This window comes from Schistocerca cancellata, chromosome 11, assembly GCF_023864275.1.
Source record: "Schistocerca cancellata isolate TAMUIC-IGC-003103 chromosome 11, iqSchCanc2.1, whole genome shotgun sequence".
NCBI lineage: Eukaryota > Metazoa > Arthropoda > Insecta > Orthoptera > Acrididae > Schistocerca > Schistocerca cancellata.
The window spans coordinates 80,530,351-80,551,273 of record NC_064636.1 but is presented as its reverse complement, the minus strand read 5'-3'; the positions used below and the strand labels follow the sequence as shown (position 1 = coordinate 80,551,273).

Below are 20,923 nucleotides of genomic sequence, written 5' to 3'. Positions count from 1 at the left end.
TCTCCTCTCTCATTCCTTGCCCCAAGCCCATATTCTCCCGGAAATTATTCTTCTACTCCTTCCCCTACAACTGCATTCCAGTCCGCCATGACTATAAGATTTTCATCTCCTTTTGCATACTGCATTACCTGTTCTGTGTCCTCATATACTTTCTGCATCTCTTTATCTTCAGCTTGTGACATTGGCACGTATACCTGAACTGTCGTAGTCAGTGTCCTACCACTGAACTGTTCACAGTAACTCTCTCTCTTTCCTACTGTCCTATTCATAAAAAATCACACTCTCGTTGTACCATTTTCAGCTGCTGGTGATATTACCCTATACTCATCTGACCAGAAATCCTTGTCTTCTTTCCATTTCTTTTCGCTGACCCCTACTATATCCAGATTGAACTTTGCATTTCCCTTTTCAGATTTTCTAGCTTCCGTACCACGTTCAAGCTCCTGGCATTCCACACCCTGACTCGTAGAACATTATTCTTTCTGTTGTGTTGGCAGAAGAGCCAACACTGTTTTGCTAGTGGAGGCCAAAATGCACGCGTTTTAGCTCACGCAGGCTGGCGTGAGGAGGGAAGAACTATACTGACGCGAGGTCTGGAACATGACAAGGAATTAGAATTCAGAAAGCAGACATAATTAGTTTGATACTTAACTTTAATCCATTAATGATGAACGTCGCTCTTGACGGTACATGATTCACAATATTATCTGCTCAGAATACATTCATAGTAACTGAATATGGCGCCTTGCTAGGTCTTAGCAAATGATGTAGCTGAAGGCTATGCTAAACTGTTGTCTCTGCAAATGAGAGCGTATGTAGACAGTGAACCATCGCTAGCAAAGTCGGTTGTACAACTGCGCGAGTGCTAGGGAGTCTCTCTAGACCTGCCGTGTGGCGGCGCTCGGTCTGTAATCACTGATAGTGGCGACACGCAGGTCCGACGTATACTCACAGACTGCGGCCGATTTAAAGGCTACCACCTAGCAAGTGTGGTGTCTGGCGGTGACACCACACTTTCATTGGTTATTCACCTTTTTCTCATGGTCACCTCCACCTTGGCAGTCTCCTCCTGGAGGAATCTTTTGCCAATGGAGAGATTGTCATGACACCTTTTCAATTACAGGCCACATGTCCTGTTAATAAACGTTATGTGTCTTTAATGCAGTGGTTTCCATTGATTTCTGCATCCTCATGCCGTTGATCATTGCTGATTCTTCTGCCTTAGGGCAAAATGGATAAGCAGGAGTGGCCAAAGAACAAATGTAAGGCTTTAGAAATGTACATCACTAGGGGAAAGATAGATAATGCATACAAGATAATTAAAGAGACTATGGAGAAAAGAGAAGTAGCTGTATGAATATCAAGAGCTAAGATGGAAAACTAGTCCTGAACAAAGAGGGGAAAGCTGAATGGTGGAAAGAATGAATAGAGGGTCTAAACAAGGGAAATGAAATTGAAGGCTGTTTTGGAAATGGAAGATGTGAATATGATCACGGCAATTCAGTCAGTGACTCCTTCAGCGAACTTTATAATTCTGGTGCTCCAAAACATTCACTAAAGTGCAGCATAATTTTACTCTCAGATAGCCAGGGAAGAAACTAGATGAAATCCTAAAAAACTTAAACAAGCATCTTCAAGTGAGCAGTGTTGTGAAACCCGGCGCGAAAACAAAAAACATCGTACAAGACACCAGCTTGAAAGGTAAAATCCTGCATAGCAGTGATTTCATAGTTGGTGTAAGTGTGAATGATGTGGGAAGCAAGGAAGCTGAGGCTTACATTGAGACTCTGAAGAATTTCCTTGAAGAAAATAAGCAGAAATACATGATTGTCACTGCTGCCCTGCATCTGTTCGATCTGACCTACAACTCGTGCCTAAACAAGAAAAAAACAGTTCGTTCATAAGAAAAACAGGCTTCACTATGCATTTGTGAAGGCAAAGTACATGACAACAACATCATAAATGACAATAAACTCAAAATAATATCACAAAACGTACAATATATTACCAACAAAATTGAAGAAATTGGTGAATTTTGAAGTGTTAGTAGTATATTTATCTTGTGAATGAACAAGGGTGCAAAACTGAAGAAATGTGTAGCATTAATTTAAGTAATTATAAAACTGTTACTGTCTATTGTAGGAAACAACATAAAGATAGTGGTGTTGGTGTTTATTTAAAAAATAATGTCGCGAGTAAAAAAATTGATTGGGTTGATAAATCTGCATGTGAGATTGTTTTTGAAATAGCTGCAATAAGAACAAAGCTCAGAAATAAGCAGTTTAATAATAGTTAGCTTGTACAGATCTCCTAATACTAACATGGAGGAATTCTTTTGTAATTTAGATGAACTTGTTGATAAACTCTCACCTCATAAGAAACAGACTAGAATAGCGAGGTATGTGAACATTGACTCCTTAACTAATAGTATAAATTACCTTAGATATATTGAAATGTCACAGTCGTATAATTACACCCATGTGAATTCAACACCGACAAAAATGACATGTGACTCTCAGACATTTATTGATCTTGTTACTACAAACTTAAGCAATGAAGACCTTGTAGTTAGAACTGTGGAGAACCACATTTCAGATCATAATGCATTAGTCCGAAGAGCTCCATACAGATAAAGAAATATTATCTCATGGGGACCTATAAAAGAAAGATAAACTATCGTACATTAAAGGAAACGCTGGCACACATGAACTGGCACCAGGTAGGCCTGTATCAGACAGAAGATATTAATGGAAAAGGGACAAATTTTATACACCATTCGTAAAGCATGCCCAGTGGTCAAAATACTAAGAAAAACTGACAGTTCCTAAAATCTTGAACTTCCCCCTAACATTGAATAAAATGTTCTCGGGTTTCCAACCGCGTCAATTGGTTAAAACTGCACGAGCTTTCGGCCAAGCACTCCTTGGCCATTGTCAAGTGTTATGACTGCTAGTGGGCTGTTGGTGCACCCTTATATACGCTAGCTGCCGGCTGTGAGGTCACTGGTGCCCGTGACATTGCCATATATGGGCATGTTTTGAGTCGGCGTTCGATGTGCCCTCTTCAACCGCGCGATCGCTGGATCCCATGCAGCTCTGAGCTGTAAGCCACCATCTCTATTCAGGGTGTTTGTGGTAATTTTTATTTTAATAGCTTCCTGTATTAAACTGTCCCAGAAGCCGTTAGCGTGAGCCACGACAGAGGTATCGTCAAATTTTATGTGGTGACCGTTTTCTAACGCATGCTCAGCTAACGCTGATTTCTCTGGAGAGGGTAGAAAAAGACCAGAAACGAAGAGCAGGAAAAGAAACTTGCTTTGCTGCCATTCTGTGGCTCTGTGTCGGGCAAGATAAGCCGCCTGTTGAGAAGACACAAGATCAAATCGATCTTCAGGCCTCCAACGAAAATCTGTCAATTACTGAGACCAGTTAAAGACACTGTAGGTCTCAGAACACCTGGAGTTTAGAAAATACCTTGTGAATGTGACCAGAAGTACATCGGACAAACAGTGCGCACTGTGGAACACTGCAGGAAAGAACATGAGAGGTATTATTGCCTACGCTATCCAGAGAAGTATGCGTTAGCTGAGCATGCGTTAGAAAATGGTCACCATATAAAATTTGACGATACCTCTGTCGTGGCTCACACTAACAGCTTCTGGGACAGTTTAATACAGGAAGCTATTAAAATAAAAATTACCACAAACACCCTGAATAGAGACGGTGGCTTACAGCTCAGCGCTGCGTGGGATCCAGCGATCGCGCGGTTGAAGAGGGCACATCGAACGCCGACTCAAAACATGCCCATATATGGCAATGTCACGGGCACCATTGACGTCACAGCCGGCAGCTAGCATATATAAAGGCGCACCAACAGCCCACTGGCAGTCATAACACTTGACAATGGCCAAGGAGTGCTTGGCCAAAAGCTCGTGTAGTTTTAACCAATTGATGCGGTTGGAAACCCGAGAACATTTTATTCAATGATATCGCTGTGAGACTCTGCATTCATAGATTCCCCCTAACATGATAAAGTTAAAGGAAGATACGAAGGAGTTATATAATATTTCTTTTTAGAGACTCCAAACTGCAGCACGTCCAATTTAAATCAAAAGCATGTAGAAAAACCTGCAGGGAAGCAATAAGACATTACAAACACAGATGTATGCAGAACAGATGAGGCAATGTAGCACTGCTAGCAAAAACAGCATGGAGTATAGTAAATAAGGAAAGCTGGGGGAGTGACAATGCAGTGTGTAATAACATGATAATAAGAGGCTCTGGGAAATTGCTGAGCGACCCAAAGGAAGTATTTGAGAGATTTATAGACCAGTTTAGTAAGATGAGTAGGGAGGATGTGATTGATCCACCACAAGTGCTAAATCCCAGTAATGTCAGTAATTCATTCGTCCTTAGGTGTGCTACACAATTGGAAATGCTGAAGACCATTTCCAATTTAAATACATCCAGTGGCTGGGATGACAACTCAGCCAAATTTCTGAAGGAATGCAATAATGAATTAATAAAGCCACTACAACATTTAGTAAAGAGGTCCTTCAGCCGGGGGTCATTTCCTGACTTGTCAAAAGTCACTGAAATCAGACCGGTTCAGAAAAGGGAATGACTATCGATATACAAAGTTATAGGCCTATTTGACGGACATCAATACTTAGTAAGTTGTTGGAAAGGCTACTTCTTGAACAACTTGAATCATTTCTCTGTAAGTACAATCTTTTAAAAATCTCTCAACGTGGTTTCAGGAAAGTCTAAACATGATTGAAACAAAGTTATTGGCACCTCTTTAGACTTATCTGAGATGTTTGACTCTGTAAATCATGCTATTCCTCTGCATAAATTAGAACCTTATGGAGTCAGAGGAATGCCATTAGATTTATCTTACTGACAGGAGACTATGTGTTAAGTCATACAACTGGAGGACATATACAAAAAGTAAAATCATGATATAGAATTCTTAACTGTGGATTCCCCCAGGGAAGCATTACTGTGCCTTTTTTGCTCATTGTGTACATCAGTGATATAATAATTCCATGAAATTGAAACCTAGTAAAGTATGCCGACAATACCTCCTTCGTAAGCTGGAGCCCGACAAACAGTTAGGAGTGCAAAGCAACACAGAGAATATTAGCCTCGTCACAGAGTATCTCATCAGAAACAAACTGACACTGAGGACAAGACAATTCTGATGGGGTTTCTGCTAAATTATAAATCAAGACAAGTGGATACTGAGCCAGAGTTATCAGTTGAAACAATTGATAAACTTAAATTTTTGGGTATTGTAGTAGATAAACATCTTACATTGAAGGAGCACAACAGCTACATGTGTAAAAAAAATCTCGTATGACACCTACCTGCTAAAATCCCTTTTTAGCATAATAACACCACCTGTCTTAAGACAAATCTAGTTTGGAATTGTACACTCCCACCTACAATATGGTATCAAGATTTTGGGTGGGGGACCAATAGTATACATGGATACGGCTTTCAGAGCCCAGAAAAGAGCAATTAAGATAATAGCTAATATTAGCCAAGTCAGTCCTGTAGAAAATACTTCAGTTGATTGAATATAACATACTAACAGTAATGGTGTAGACCAGGTATATTCCCTGTGGGAGGGAACTTATAAAAATGGGAATATTGTCGGGAATATTTATTTGGCTCGGGAAGATTCTCAAAAATTGGGAATTTATGAAAATTTTTAAATTTTGAATGTTTTAACACTTATTAACATTTAAAGAACCTTAAAACTACATTAACTAATTAAATTCATAAGCTTTAATCCAAGATTTATCATTCCAAGAATTAATTTCTTTGCAAATTCCGTGCAAAACATATTTACTGTAAGTCTGGCGAAAAAGATAGTTTAAAATATTCGCTAGGCCTACTATTTTTAGGCAAGTCGAAACCCCATATTTCTCTGAATGAAATCTAAACTTACAAAATATTTCTCTGGAGGTGTAATTCTCAACTGGCCGTCATCTGTAGTGTTTTTTAATTTTTCTAAACGAATGACTAGAGGGGTTTCACTTTCAGAATTCAAAGACTCCTCATTTCCTGCAATAAATTATGATTTATAAATTTATTTTCCAAAATATCCATATTACTTTCACTTTTAGAATTGTTAGTTAATATGTCAATAAAATCACTTGTATTTTCACATAAATCATGATTTATTCACATAATTTTTCCCCGAAATGCTGTTTTCAATTACTAATGTTTACAAAATTCGCACAAGTTTAAAATAAACTTTATAGCCTAAAATATCTCTAACATTGACAGAAAACTTAACAGATTAAATAGACAAACTTCCCTGTGTATTTTAGTAACTTTAGTTATTCATTAGATGGCATGTCAGTATATAAACTCAGTTTTTCTAAATGTAATTATTTTGACATTGGCAGTTCTAGGAAATGTAAGAGTCGTAAATTTCAATGCTTGGCTGTTCTACGGCTAATTCTTTTATATTTAAAACATTGAAAACCAAAAAATGTTATTTCTAACAACAACAGTAACATTTTACATTCTGCTTATTTTTCTGGTGTTTTTATTCAATTGCAATATTTTTTAAACATATAAGAGTGTTTGTGTCGTTTTTTGTTCAGACAGTAACCACATTGACCTATTAATTTGAGCGATTTCATTTTTATAATTATAAATTCCGAGGAATTTAATTATAATTTTATCTTAAATATATTGCAGTATTTTTGGTTTGATTTAACCATATAATTACCACTTTTACCTATTAATCAACAATTTTTTGAGCTATATTGCTCCTTAATCATAAATTCCCACGGATTTATGAATTTTGGGAATATTGCTGGCACTGTTTCCTGAGGATATTTCTTCGATTTTAAATTCCCAAGACTCTTACAACACTAACTGTGTATTTATTGTTTGTTCTCAGAACTATACTGTTTGTAAAAGAAAGTGTGGAGCGTAGTATAATCAATAGTGAAATCCATAATTGTAATACAACAAAAGAGGGGATTACCACAAAAAATTTAGTAATAAAAGAGCAACAATCGTAGTCCATTTTCTGCGGTAAGACATTTTTGTAACAGACTGCCAAATAACATAAAACTGTTAAGTGGAAACATTTAAATCAAAATTAAGGCAACTGTTAATTGATAAATGTTTCTACTCCATCAAGAATTTCTAATGTTGTAATGTATAATGTATCTTTATTTCCAAACTCTTATTAATGTTCATATGTTTATAAACAGACTATGTCCATGACCATAAAAATTATTATTATTACTATTATTATTGGGTGGGAAATATGATAATGCTAGAAGAATTTGACAGAACACCGAAATACCCAAGTTGCAACAAGGTCCTGGGAATAGAAGACATTCCTTCAGAACTACTAATTGGCTTGGGAGAGCCAGCCGTGACAAAACTATTCCACCTAGTATGCAAGATGAATGAAACAGGCGAAATACCCTCAGACTTCAAGAAGAATGTAGTAATCCCAGTTCCAAAGAAAGTAGTTGCTGACAGGTGTGAAGATTGCCAGTCAGTCAGTTTAATAAATCATGTTTGCAAAATACTAACTGTAGTGGACTGACAAGACAGCCAGTCCACAGTGACGGGTAACAGAAAGGCACGCGTACACACACGCCGGCTGGCGTGAGTTCTGGAACAGGATACGTATGAATGCACTAAAGAAAAGTACGTATCGTCTGTTTACTTAACTTTAATTCATCCTTGTGGAACATCGCTATTGACGATACAAGTGAGACTCTCTCCAGATATGGTTAATGGCGCCTTGCTAGGTCATAGCCATGGACTTAGCTGAAGGCTATTCTAACTGTCTCTCGGCAAATGAGAGAAAGGCTTCGTCAGTGTAGCCGCTAGCAAAGTCGTCGTACAACTGGGGCGAGCGCTAGTCCGCCTCTCTAGACCTGCCATGTGGTGGCGCTAGGTCTGCAATTACTGACAGTGGCGACACGCGGGTCCGACATGTACTAATGGACCGCGGCCGATTTAAAGCTACCACCTAGCAAGTGTGGTGTCTGGCGGTGACACCACACTAACAAGAATTCTTTACAGAAGAATGGAAAAACTGGTAGAAACGGACCACAGGGAAGATCAGTTTGGATTCTGGAGAAATGTGGGAACACATGAGGCAATACTGACCCTATGGCTTATCGCAGAAGAGAGATTAAGGGAAGGAAACCTACATTTATAGCATCTGTGGGCTTAAAAAAGCTTTTGACAATGTTGACTGGATAGTCTTTGAAATTCTGAAGGTAGCAGGGGCAAAATACAAGGAGTGAAATGCTATTTACTACTTGTACAGAAACTAGATGGCAGTTACAAGAGTCAAAGGGCATGAAAGGGAAGCAGCGGTACAGAAGAGAATGACACAGGGTTGTAGCCTATCCCCAATGTTATACAATATGTACAAGGTGTGTTCAAAAAGTACGGTGACATATTTTTATGAAAAAATATTTATTTATTCATCAATATTGATGTTGTTCCCTTCAGAGTATTCCCCCTCAGGTACAATACCCTTCTGCCAACGCTTCTTCCAATCCTCGAAGCACTTTTTTGTACAGCCTTGAGTACTTGCAGTGATGCAGTTTTTATTTCCTCAGTCGTCGAAAATCTTCATCCTTTCATTGGTCTCTTCGGTTTTGGGAACAGGGCAATGTCGTAGTGGGCCAAATCTGGTAAATATGGTTGCTGAAGCATGATTATCGTGTTGTTTTTGGCCAAAAAATGTCTCACAAGCAGTAATGAATGAGCAGGTGCATAGTCGTGATAGAAAAGCCATGAATTGTTTTTCCACAATTCCAGACGTTTTTTGTGTATGCTTCTCGCAAATGGCGCATAACGTCAAAGTAATACTCCATATTGACCGTACAACTTTGAGGCAAAAATTCATGATGCACTACGTCACGGCAATTGGTGCGGGTGGGGGTGGGGGGGGGGTGTAAGTGAACAAAACTTTGAATTTTTTTCCCCTTGGCTCTCTGGGATGCTTCCATTGGGATGATTGGGCTTTGGTTTCAACATCATAACCATAAACCCATGTTTCGTCACAAGTTATGACCTTTTTGAGCAAATTAGGATCATCATTGGTGCCATTCAAGAGCTCCTGAGCGATGCTCATGCAATGGTTCTTGTGATCAAATTGAGAAGTTTTGGAACAAACTTCACTGACACACATCAAATGCCCAAAAGTCTGAAAAAATTGCGTGACATGAACCGACTGATATGCCAACATCCTCAGCAACTTCTGTTATGGTAATTCGATGATTTTCAAAACAGTTTTCTTCACAGCTTCGACGTTGTCATCTGTTGTTGATGTGCTGTGGCATCCAGAGTGAGGTTCGTAATTGGCATCTTCTCGGCCATCTTGGAAGAGCTTGTACCACTTGTAAAAATTGTTTTTACATAGAGCAGACTCACCATATGCCACTGTCAACATTTCAAGTGTCTTAGAGTGCTTGATTCCATTTTTCACACAAAATTTTATGCAAATTCTTTGCTCCATTTTTTATAACTGTTGAAAATTGTCGAGCACGCTAAAACACGTCTAACCTTTCTATCTGTCAAAAACAAAGTATGCTATACACTTGAAACTGTGAACATATGTTTGGGACATGTGTACCAACGTAACAAAAAAAAAAATCGATAATCGAATGTACGTTGCCTGCGCAATTTAAAAAGTCACCTTACTTTTTGAACAGCCCTCGTACATTGAAAAGGCAGTAAAGGAAACCAAAGAAAAATTTGGAGTAGGAACTAAAATCCAGGGAGAAGAAATTAAAAGTTTGAGGTTTGCAGATGACATTGTAATTTTGTCAAAGACTGCAAAGGACTTGGAAGACCAGTTGAATGGAATGGACAATGTCTTGAAAGGTGGATATAACATGAACATCAACAAAAGCAAAACAAGGGTAATTGAAAGTAGTTGAGTTAATTCAGTTGTTGCTGGGGGAATGAGATTGGAAAACGCAACACTGAAAGTATTTGTATGAAGTGTAGTCAGGTATTAACAATAACAGTTTAGGCAAGATGAGAATAGAAACTCTTGAAATGTGATGTTACAGAAGAATGCTGAAGATTAGGTGGGTAGATCACATAACTAATGAGGAGGTACTGAACAGAACTGATGAGAAAAGAAATTTTGGCACAGTCTGACTAGAAGAAGGGATGGGTTGGTGGGACATATTATGAGACACCAATTTAATACTGGGGGGGGGGGGGGGAAGTGTGGGGGGTACAAATCATAGAGGGCGACCAAAAGATGTATACAGTAAGCAGATTCAGAAGGATGTAGATTGCAGTAGTTACTCGGAGGTGAAGAGACTTGCACAAGATAGAGTAGCATGGGAAGTTGCATCAAACCATTCTTTTTTACTGAATACCACAACAATATTCCATTACTTTTGTTGATGTTCACCATATAACCTTTTTTTTTTTTAGGACTGTGTCCACCGTGTAACTGCTCTTCCAAATTGTTGGCTATAGATTGAATATCAACCCTGCCGCACTCCCGCCTCAATCACTGCTTCCCTTTCATGTCTGACAGATGGCAGTGTCTGGTTTCTGTACAAGTTGTTAATAGCCTTTTGCTCCCTGTATTTTAGCCCTGCTACCTTCACAATTTCAAATGCATATTCCAGTCAGCATTGTAAAAAGCTTTCACGAAGTTTACAATAGCGGTAAACATAGGCTTGCCTTTCTTTAACCTATGTCCTAAGGCAAGTTGTAGGTCAGTATTGCCTCATACATTCCTGCATCCGTTGGGAACTGAAACTTGTCTTCCCTGAAGAACTCTCACACACATGACCACAGTCTCTGGGTGCTGAGGCCAGAGGTGCATTTGTGTGTGTGTGTGTGTGTGTGTGGACTGTTTCTGATGAAGGACTTTTTGGTCGTAAGGTTACTTGCTGACAGCCTTTTTGTTGTGCCTATCTTTAACTCAGCATCTCCTCTATAGGGTGAATAGCACTATCCTTTTCATACTATTGTTATAATATTATCCTCACATTTGTTCCTCTTATAAGGACCTTCCACTTTTCAGCTTTCCCTTCTTTGCTTTGCACTGGCTTGCTATCTGAATTCTTGATATTTATACAGCAGCTTCTCTTTTCTCCAAAGGACTTTTTAATTTTCCTATAGTCAACATCTTTCATTGCTCTAGTCATGCATGCTTCAGCAGCCTTGCATTTGCCCTCTAGCCATTCCTGTTCAATTTCATTGATGGAAATCCACAAAAGTGACCACCAGCCCATCCACATGTGGACGGTAATGTCTCATTCGTGTAGTGTTTGTGCAGCTTGTTGTTGTTGTTGTTGTTGTGGTCTTCAGTCCTGAGACTGGTTTGATGCAGCTCTCCATGCTACTCTATCCTGTGCAAGCTTCTTCATCTCCCAGTACCTACTGCAACCTACATCCTTCTGAATCTGCTTAGTGTATTAATCTCTTGGTCTCCCCCTACGATTTTTACCCTCCACGCTGCCTTCCAATACTAAACTGGTGATCCCTTGATGCCTCAGAACATGTCCTACCAATCGATCCCTTCTTCTGGTCACGTTGTGCCACAAACTTCTCTTCTCCCCAATCCTATTCAATACTTCCTCATTAGTTATGTGATCTACCCATCTAATCTTCAGCATTCTTCTGTAGCACCACATTTCAAAAGCTTCTATTCTCTTCTTGTCCAAACTATTTACCGTCCATGTTTCACTTCCATACATGGCTACATTCCATACAAATACTTTCAGAAATGACTTCCTGACACTTAAATCTACACTCGATGTTAACAAATTTCTCTTCTTCAGAAACGCTTTCCTTGCCATTGCCAGTCTACATATCCTCTCTACTTCGACCATCATCAGTTATTTTGCTCCCCAAATAGCAAAACTCCTTTACTACTTTAAGTGTCTCATTTCCTAATCTAATACCCTCAGCATCACCCGACTTAATTCGACTACATTCCATTATCCTCGTTTTGCTTTTGTTGATGTTCATCTTATATCCTCCCTTCAAGACACCATCCATTCCGTTCAACTGCTCTTCCAAGTCCTTTGCTGTCTCTGACAGAATTACAATGTCATCGGCGAACCTCAAAGTTTTTATTTCTTCTCCATGGATTTTAATACCTACTCCAAATTTTTCTTTTGTTTCCTTTACTGCTTGCTCAATATACAGATTGAATAACATCGGGGAGAGGCTACAACCCTGTCTTACTCCCTTCCCAACCACTGCTTCCCTTTCATGTCCCTCGACTCTTATAACTGCCATCTGGTTTCTGTACAAATTGTAAATAGCCTTTCGCTCCCTGTATTTTACCCCTGCCACCTTTAGAATTCGAAAGAGAGTATTCCAGTCAACATTGTCAAAAGCTTTCTCTAAGTCTACAAATGCTAGAAACGTAGGTTTGCCTTTCCTTAATCTTTCTTCTAAGATAAGTCGTAAGGTCAGTATTGCCTCACGTGTTCCAGTATTTCTACGGAATCCAAACTGATCTTCCCCGAGATCGGCTTCTACTAGTTTTTCCATTCGTCTGTAAAGAATTCGTGTTAGTATTTTGCAGCTGTGGCTTATTAAACTGATAGTTCAGTAATTTTCACATCTGTCAACACCTGCTTTCTTTGGGATTGGAATTATTACATTCTTCTTGTAGTCTGAGGGTATTTCGCCTGTTTCATACATCTTGCTCACCAGATGGTAGAGTTTTGTCAGGACTGGCTCTCCCAAGGCCGTCAGTAGTTCTACTGGAATGTTGTCTACTCCGGGGGCCTTGTTTCGACTCAGGTATTTCAGTGCTCTGTCAAACTCTTCACGCAGTATCGTATCTCCCATTTCATCTTCATCTACATCCTCTTCCATTTCCATAATATTGTCCTCTAGTGCATCGCCCTTGTATAGACCCTCTATATACTCCTTCCACCTTTCTGCTTTCCCTTCTTTGCTTAGAACTGGGTTTCCATCTGAGCTCTTGATGTTCATACAAGTGGTTCTCTTATCTCCAAAGGTCTCTTTAATTTTCCTGTAGGCAGTATCTATCTTACCCCTAGTGAGATAAGCCTCTACATCCTTACATTTGTCCTCTAGCCATCCCTGCTTAGCCATTCTGCACTTCCTGTCGATCTCATTTTTGAGACGTTTGTATTCCTTTTTGCCTGCTTCATTTACTGCATTTTTATATTTTCTCCTTTCATCAATTAAATTCAATATTTCTTCTGTTACCCAAGGATTTCTACTAGCCCTCGTCTTTTTACCTACTTGATCCTCTGCTGCCTTCACTACTTCATCCCTCAAAGCTACCCATTCTTCTTCTACTGTATTTCTTTCCCCCATTCCTGTTAATTGTTCCCTTACGCTCTCCTTGAAACTCTGTACAACCTCTGGTTCTTTCAGTTTATCCAGGTCCCATCTCCTTAAATTCCCACCTTTTTGCAGTTTCTTCAGTTTTAATCTACAGGTCATAACCAATAGATTGTGGTCAGAGTCCACATCTGCCCCTGGAAATGTCTTACAATTTAAAACCTGGTTCCTAAATCTCTGTCTTACCATTATATAATCTATCTGATACCTTTTAGTATGTGCAGCTTATTTAGTATGTGCAGCTTATTGGCTGGTAATATACGAGGATCGCTCCAAAAGAAATGCACACTATTTTTCTAAAAATTCAGTTTTCATTCTGCATGTGAAAGTTTTACAGTGTGTAGATACATCCTTCCCACTTGTTTTCAAACTTAGTTCAACCTGTTGCCGTGAGTGGCGCCATCACAGCATGTCTTCAAGATGGCTGCTGCACTTGACGTTCTTCAGAAGTAACGTGCTTTCATAGAATTTCTGTGCTGTGAAAACGAGACAGTGGGAAACATCCACAAGAGGTTGAAAAAGGTGTACGGAGATGCTGCTGTCGATCGCAGTACAGTTAGTCGATGGGCAAGCAGGTTACGTGATGAAAGCGGGCACGGCAATATTGAGGATTGTCCTTGCAGCAGCAGGCCTCGTACTGCACACACTCCAGACAATGTGCAGAGAATTAATGAATTGGTGACCGCTGACAGATGCATCACAGTGAACGAATTGTCACGCTGCGTTGGGATAGGGGAAGGAAGTGTTTGCAGAATACTGAAAGTGTTGGCGTTAAAAAAGGTTTGTTCCAGGTGGGTTCCCAGGATGTTGACAGTGGCTCACAAAGAAACAAGAACAACAGTATGCAGCAAAATTTTGGAACAGTACGAGAATGGTGGAGATGAATGTCGTGGAAGAATTGTGACAGATGATGAAACATGGCTCCATCATTTTTCACCAGAGTTGAAGAGGCAATCCATGGAGTGGCATCATGCAAATTTACCCAAGAAAAAAAAATTCAAAACCACACCTTCTGCTGGAAAAGTTATGGCTACGGTGTTTTTTGATTCGTGCCAAGTGGAACCCCCATAAATTCTGATGCATATGTGATGACACTGAAGAAACATCAAGCTCGACTGAGTCATGTTCGACCACATCGGCAAAAGCAGGATGTTTTCTGTTGCACGACAATGGGCGGCCACATGTCAGTCAAAAAACTGTGGAAGCGATCACAAAACTCGGATGGACAACACTGAAACACCCCCCTTACAGTCCTGACCTGGCTCCATGTGACAATAATCTCTTTGGGAAATTGACTGTCTTTGTGGAACAAGGTTTGAAGATGATGACTCCATAGTGCACACTGCCAAACAGTGGCTCCAACAGGTTGGTCCAGAATTTTACCGTGCGGGTATACAAGTGATGATTCCAAGATGGCGTAAGGCAGTTGAGAGGGTTGGAAATTGTGTGGAGAAATGAAAATATTGTTCCTAAAGGATGCATCTACACACTGTAAAACTTTCAAACATGAAGAATAAAAGATGGATTAAAAAAAATAGTGTGCATTTCTTTTGGAGTGACCCTCGTAGATACAAATGCAGCTCAAATGCCAGGAGTGGGACTGAGTGGGGCCGATTGTTTGCCCGTTCCAAGCTATGAGGTCTAGGAAACAGAAAAATTTGTTTTTCGGTTCATTCTGGTAATTGAGAAGATGGTTTGGTGCTATATGTGTACTGATAAAGATCACAATTTCTTCAAGGAGGTCGAGTCTTATGTTGTTTGAAGAGGGTAAGGTGTGTGGCAAAGCTGGATTTGTTCAGGTTGTTAAAATGGATGTATTCATCTGCTCTTTCAATGTAGTTGTGAAGCTTCTACCATTTTGCCCATTATAGAAGCTTGGACATGAGCTGCAAATGAATTTGTATGCACCTGACATTTGGTATTGTTGCATATTAGTTTGGGTGTTGTTGTAGTTTTATTTTGTTTTTGTTCTTGTAGAAACTTGTTATTATGTCATGTGTTTATAGCATGATTGTATCCATTACTGGACATAACTGATTTTATAATTTTTGTTTCTTTATACATTTCACTTGAATTAATTGAATTTTTATTTTTATTTTTTTATAGGTGTTCAGTCAAGGAAATGGATCTCATTGCCAAATACCAAGTGACATCTTCATTAAGCAGGAGTACATTGTGAGTTGTGATGGAAAATAGTTTCTTGTTTTTCTTGCTTTCAATATTGTGTCTTGGTCTGTGTGTGAATTTGAGGCGCACACTTCAAATGCCGCTTTGCAAGCTTAAGATCTGTTTACATTTCAGTTAAATTTCAGATAATGGACAACAACAGCATTGTAAAATTAATACTCTTATGTTCAGGGAAAACAGAACACCTTGAACAACTAGCGATAGGATATTCATATTGACAGGACATGTGCATTAGTATGTTCTGCAGAAATGATTAGCATTTGAATCGTGTCGGCCTGCAGGATCGAGGTCAATATTGATATCCTGGCGCAACACCACCTACCGGTAAAATGTGCCTGCGACTCTCGTTGTCGCTATAAACCGAGGGTAATGGATCAGTTTGACTCAACCAGACGTGCAGGATAACTCGCAGACATATGCGCGAACCGTACTGTCAACTGAATAAGTTTGAAAGAGGGCACATTATTGGCATGAGAGAATGTGATGCATTCATCCGGAAAATTGTTTGATATGTGGAACGAAGTGTTTTAGCATGCGATGGGTGCGTGCAGAATGGTTCTCGGAAGGCCGTAGAACACAACGAAATGGGTCAGGTTGCACCACCCAGACCGTCCCGTAGAGATGATCAACACCTCATCTGAATGGAATTTCAGGACAGATCTGTGTCCTCCTCGGCTCTGGCCCAACAGTGGAACATCGTACATTGTCACAGGTGACAGCCGTTCACTGTTTATTACGGCACGAGTTATGTGTGTGTTGTCCACTTCTCCCCCTACCTTTGACGAATATGCAGAAACGTGCTAGGTGGCAATGGTGTATGGAAGGATGTCACTGGGGACAGGAATGGCACCAGATAATGTTTCCGGATGATACAGGTTCTGTTTGTTTGAAAGTGATGGCTACATTTTGGTTTGCCACAGACAGGGGAAGAGGCATCACAGTGACTGCATTCACACAAGACATACAGCGCCAGCTCGAGGCCTTATGGTGTGGGGTGCTGTTGGGTACAACCACAAATCACAGTTGGTGCATGTCCAGGGCACCGTGACCAGTGTGACCTACGTGAATGACATCCCGTGGCCCGTAGCTGTACCCTTTCTGCACAACAGCCCAGACACCATTTCTCAGCAAGACAATGCATGACCACATGTTACTGCATGAACAAGTGCCTTCTTGGTGTCTCGAGGCGTCAGCCTTTTGTCCTGGCCCACCAGATCCCTAGACTTCTCGCCAATCGAAAATGTTTGGGATATGGTGGAACGATGGATGTAACGCTGTGACCCAATGCCGACCACCACAGGTGAACTTTAGAACCGGGTGAATGCAGCACGGATGCCACAGAATGCCATTCCTGAATTATACACGTCAATGGCATCTAGTCTTTTTAGGTGCTCTGTTTTTTCTGATCATGAGTGTACTTTTCATTTTGAATACTGTATTTACTCGAATCTAAGCCGCACTTTTTTCCCGGTTTTTGTAATCCAAAAAACCGCCGTCGGCTTAGAATCGAGTGCAAAGTAAGAGGAAGTTCTGAAAAATGTTGGTAGGTGCCGCCGCAACTAACTTCTGCCGTCGAATATATGTAGCGCTACACAGGCATGCTTTACAGGCACAAAGATAAATATTGGCGCAAAAACCTCTGCGTCAGTAAATAAATTAAAAGAAAAGGTAGAAGAATGTAAACATTATGCCATGTATTCTTTCGTGTTTGCTGCTCTCTCATTTAAATCCTGTCTGCCTAATAAACTACGAAACTAGAGTGATACAACAGCAAATGCGGAAGAATATACAAACCGTGTCATATTTATATTCGTATTATTCTTATGCTGAATAGTGATACAGTCAGAAATGAATCACGGCAACTGACTAGATTTTTAAATCTAAGATGACTCTAATTTCTGTGCAGAATGTAATGTACTAAAGAGGCGCCTGCAACGATTTTCAAACGGAGAAAAATTTTTGCTAAACTCTCGTTCAGAACATCTTCTATCATACGCAGTCTATTATTTGGTTCTTGTTGACAATTATCAAAGAAAGCAGCAGTGTAAGTAACAACAAATAGCAGTCTCTTGCCATTGTTTTGCTTATGAGACAATTCCTCTCTTTTTTTATTGTAAGCGGCGGTAGCGCGCACAAAAGCAAGCCATGCCGCAAGGTCATAAACACTCATTATCAGAATGCGACAAACAATGCGTGACACATTAAAATAATTCAGTTTCAGCTTAGAGTGACATAAACACCTATAACAAAGAGAACGGCACTTATCACATCAAAGCAAAGTAAGCAATCGATTCAAACCAGACGAAGCACGTGTAAAAGGAAGGGTACCCGTACAATTAAGAACGGAGCGCCTGACACATAGCAATGGCTACCTGGTAAAGCTTAACTGCCAAGCTTACGACTCGAACCAAACTACTGTAGCTGTATCTTCATCCATTTGACCTAAATTGTGTCTCATGTTAAAGTGGACCAACTTTGTTTCGATTTGGAGGTGCGGTCTAAAACGTTTCTCTCCCCCTGAATTTCGAATCTCAAATTTCAGGTCCGGCTTAGATTCGGGAAAAATTTTTTTCCTCGATTTCAAGTCTCATTTTTCAGGTGTGGCTTAGATTCGAGTAAATACGGTAAGCATGCAGGTGCACACAGAAGAAAAATAATCGTGAACCATAGGTTGCGTGCTCATGTTATTAATTTATTCTTAGCAACATCCTCCACTGAGAAATAAAACTGCTTCAGTTGTAAAATTCTTTTATTCTTAGGCACTACTGGTTTCACAGCACTCACAGCTGCATTTTCAATCTGAGTACAAGTGGAGAAATCAGTCATGTATAAAAATACATAATCCCAAACCTAAGATTTGGACGTAATGAGAAATGTACTACTGGAGTCAAGTCATGACCTACATAACATGTTACAGGAAGACCCACCATTCAAAGTCAGTCCTGTGCAATAGATTACACTGTTCTACAAAAAAAAACCTTTTTTTCTATTTCTGATAAAAAATATTGTGATCCTAGTTGTATTTTGAGTGCTGAATTGAAAACTGTTTTTGGTTTTTTTCTGTCAGGGATAGTTTATGAGTAATCACAATTTTATTTCTCTTTTCAGTTTCTGATATAGTGCAGCAAACGTGCGGTGAAATTTGACAAACAAATGCACATCTTTATGATGTTATAAGTTCATCACATTAATGGAGAGTGGGATCCAGCATATAACACAGTAACCTTTGTGTATACACTTTGAAGCATTTATTTGACATGAGAAATTACAGAAAACTGACAAACAATGAGCCACTGCCTTGTAATGCACATCACTTTTTCTCTTGTATTGTGAATCTTTCTTCTCTCGAATGATATTCCAGCAATAATCTGCTAACATAGAAGGTACCCACTTCCCTTCATAGCGCCTTTCTATGGTAGAAATGTCTTTATGGAATCTTTCCCCATGTTCATCCGATACATCACTACATCTCTCTGTGAAGTGGTCCAGATGAGAGTCCATCATATGTACCTTCAAAGACATATTGCACCCCAAATCCTCATATGCTTAGATCATATCCTTCACCTTTGCTTTGTAGTTAGTAGCTCTTCTTCTTCCGAGGAAGTTTTCCGACACCATCTCGAAACAGTCCCATGCGGTTTTTTCTTTATCAGTTAAACATGCTTCAAAATTTGTATCTTTCTGCAGCTCCCTGATTTGTGGGCCCACAAATACACCTTCTTTTATTTTTGCAGCTGAAAGGCAGGGGAATTTGTTAGCTAGATATGCAAACCCACAGCCTGTTGGATCCATGGCCCTCACGAATTGTTTCATCAGGCCAAGTTTGATGTGAAGTGGTGGAAGTAGTATATATTCAGGAGCTACCACACTGTCACGTTGTACATTCTTTTTGCCAACTTTCCATCTTCGCCTAGGCCATTTTTTTTCACGTAGTGAGAATTTTGGTCTTGACTATCCCTCTTGCAAAGAAAACAGGCATACTTGGTGTAGCCTTGTTGCATTCCCAGTACCATAGCAATTACCTTGAAATCTGCACATATTTTCCATTTGTGTTCCTTGTATTTTAATGAATTTAGCATCCTTTGTACGAATTCGTAATTCTCTTTTGTCAAACTAGCGTAAGCTACTGGAACAGAGGGTATTTTATTTCCTTTGTGGAGCAAAACACCCTTCAGACTTGTTTTCGATGCATCTCTGAAAAGTCTCCACTCCTGTGAAATATAAGTGAAGTTCAGCACTTTCATCAGGCCAGCTACGTCATTGCAAAATGTCAGTGCTTCGCAAGTTGAAAAATAAGAGATAAAGGCATGTTCTCTGTGCCTGAACAAACTGATTTTAGTACTTTGGTGCAGTAGATTATACTCCTGTAATCTTGAACCAAGCAGCTGCACCTTTTGTTTACTTAGTCCTAGATCACGTACTAAATCATTTAAATCTGCCTGTGTTAACAAATGAAGCGATGACTCACTTGTGCAGTGATATAAAGAATCATCATCTGTGATTTCTTCAGTACTACTTATTTCACTGTCACTCGGAATTTGACCTCGAGCTCTTGAAGGTACTGGAAGGATGTCGGAATGCTGCACTGGCATTCTCGCTGAAGGCAGATCTGAGTAAACAATGTGCCTCTTCGACTTTTTGTTTCTAAAACCCTGAATTTTTGTTAGACAGAAATAACAACCAGTAACAGGGTCCTTAGGCTCCCTCTACACCATGGGAACAGCAAACAACGTCACATTCTCTTTACCTTTCCACCACTGATTTAGTTTGCAGTAACTAGTAGCACAACAGAAATGTGGTGCCCATTCTTTATCTTGGTCTCCTACCTCTACTCCAAAGTAATGTTTGTATGCTTTCTTTATGACTGAAGAAATTTTCTTCCTATTTCTGGCAAAAGTGAACTTCCCACAGATGTAGCAGAAGTTGTCCGGCTTATATCGACTTCCACGACGACGTGGCATTTCTGCAAATTTAAAAATACCACTTTGGTAATACACCTGTATTAATTTAATAGTAGGGAACTAGAGGAACGCTGATGTGTAAAAACAAGCAGTCGTTTTACCTTCAGCACCAGGCTCAATTAGTTTACACACAGGAACTAAAAGAGTCAACCGTGCTCGGAAATATGACAGACAGTTACTTGTCAGCCAAAACACCCACTTGTTAAGACTGACACAAATTGCGGCTAACACCACTGTTGTAAACTCGATGCACTGCCCCTAGGAGGTGTGAAGCTTTACTGCCGAGGCAGCGACCGGCTGTCGCCGTTCGAGTTAATGAGATGTTTCAGGTGGTCTTAATGACATAGGTGTGGCGGGGGATAACCTAATGATGTCTGATTCTTCCCACCTGCTGTTGCTCAAGAACTTATC

The 20,923-nt window shown here is 39.8% G+C and overlaps 1 protein-coding gene across 1 annotated transcript in view; it reads left to right on the top strand.

Annotated features, from left to right (window-relative positions):
- LOC126108230 (zinc finger protein 664-like) overlaps positions 1–20,923 on the top strand; it is a 176,632-nt gene that overhangs the window by 28,307 nt on the left and 127,402 nt on the right. The window contains exon 2 of the mRNA XM_049913461.1: positions 15,471–15,539. Within this exon, the coding sequence (XP_049769418.1) occupies positions 15,471–15,539 (69 nt within the window). The remainder of the gene's footprint in view (positions 1–15,470; positions 15,540–20,923) is intronic.